Raw genomic sequence first — 1,790 nt, forward strand, 5'->3', positions numbered from 1 at the left:
GTTCTGCCATTTTAAATTAAAATAGCAGCAGCATCCATGCAAGATGGAAAAACAAACGAACGAGCACTCGCAGTAGAAGCAAAAAGGTCAAAGGCCATTTCCACCCTTGTGCCAGTGCGACCCTTTGTGTCCATGTGTCCATGTGTGTGTGTGTGTGTGTGTGTGTGTGTTTGTCAGCCGCTGCCTGCAATACAAAATGGTCATGTTGACAGAAGTAAATCTTTTGAATTATCGCATTAAAATGCCACATTCTCATAGATAAATTTGTAAGCATCGCCCGATGAAGCCATGTCGTAAATAATCAGACGTCGCTCGGGTGTTATAAGGGACTTTCAGCCAGCCGATTTATTCTGCTTTGCCGGCTTTGTTGACTTGGGTCTTTTCAAACCATCCTCCATCTTCAGCACCCTATAACCATAACCGTGCCTCTGGCCTTGTCGCTGTTGCCAGAATTAAGATAAAAGCTGCGCAGCTTCTGCCCGCGATTTTCCATTTCCATACCCCCCTCCCCAAATGAAGCCGCTTGCTGAGTATTTGGTGTCACTGTCACCCTTTTATTAGACTTAAGTAAATTTCATTACACACATACACACACACACACACACACACACACACACACACACACACACACACACACACAAACATGCGCACACGCATTGAGGAAAACTGTTTCAACAAGGAGAGGAACAATATTTGGGTTTTGGGCCAGAGCTTCGGACTCCGTTCCAACTTCATTTACAGTTGCGAATCACTGCAGCACTGTTATGGTGAAAACCTCCTCGGGAGCGATCAGATACTCAAATTTGCGCGTGGCCACACGCATATAGCAGAGCTTATTGGGAGGGTCCAGGTCCCGGACCATGCTCTGGGCTGCAGCCACAAGGACTCCATGCATGTGTTTCACAATCGCTTGAGCACTGGTGTTGTCGAACGAGGACTCGGCCACAACTCCTGTGCTGTTCTCGGCCACAACATAGCCGATTGTGTTCTCGGCTGTGATCCGATCCGTATTGGCCGAGTTCTTGCGGATCACATCCTCCAAAATGCGTCCCATATTCATCTTGAGACAGTCGTTTGAAGAGTACTGAAAATATGCCAAAAAGAATAGATCGATTTATTGAATTAAATGTGTTGTTGTAGATGCTATATTCTTGCTTTCGCCTTTGAGATGTGTTCAGTGTAAGACAAGAGACTGTAATGAAAATATTTCCCATGTGTAGATGCGATGTTTGAAAGTTAGCGACCGCCTCACTTTGTTTTAAATTCCAAAGCTTTCCTTTGATAACCACTTTGGAGTATCAGTTTAGTTTTTCAATAAAACGTTAGCTGTTATAAGTAGGCGAACATTTAGAAAAAATGAACGAATTATTCTTAGACGATTTAAAAAAAAAATGAAATATGGCGCTTCAGTATCCATACGCTTTCAAGATAATCCCATTAGATTACATTTTTAAGCGAAAAAGAGGTACAAGACAATCATCTTCCATAGTAAAATGATTCGAAGCATTCCCTTTAATTTAAGGCCACGCTAAAATATCAGTCTAACTTGTGGAAATCCCAACAAAAGTGTTCAAATGGTCGATTGCAGAGTGTTTATACATTAAAGGGGAGTGGTAATGGCAACAAAATTAGATCCCAACCATATATCATGTTGTTGGTCAGCGTATGCCTTCCGCCGCACAGTCTCATTTTCAATTTCCATATCTTGTGTATCGATAATTGAGTAGAAATGCCATTGAACTTGAACCCCTTCGATGTCGATCCAACTTGTACAACGAAAATTGAAACAC

At 42.4% G+C, this 1,790-nt stretch overlaps 1 protein-coding gene across 1 annotated transcript; it reads right to left on the reverse strand.

Annotated features, from left to right (window-relative positions):
* Positions 1-617: 617 nt before the first annotated feature.
* LOC115629460 (dynein light chain roadblock-type 1) lies at positions 618-1,149 on the reverse strand. Its single transcript, XM_030525928.1, has one exon. The coding sequence runs from the start codon at positions 1,058-1,060 to the stop codon at positions 749-751; it is 312 nt and encodes a 103-aa protein (XP_030381788.1). The 5' UTR covers positions 1,061-1,149; the 3' UTR covers positions 618-748.
* Between the last annotated feature and the right edge of the window lie 641 nt (positions 1,150-1,790).

The sequence above is a fragment of the Scaptodrosophila lebanonensis genome, unplaced genomic scaffold (genome assembly GCF_003285725.1).
Source record: "Scaptodrosophila lebanonensis strain 11010-0011.00,11010-0021.00 unplaced genomic scaffold, SlebRS2 tig00000150-arrow-arrow-pilon, whole genome shotgun sequence".
NCBI lineage: Eukaryota > Metazoa > Arthropoda > Insecta > Diptera > Drosophilidae > Scaptodrosophila > Scaptodrosophila lebanonensis.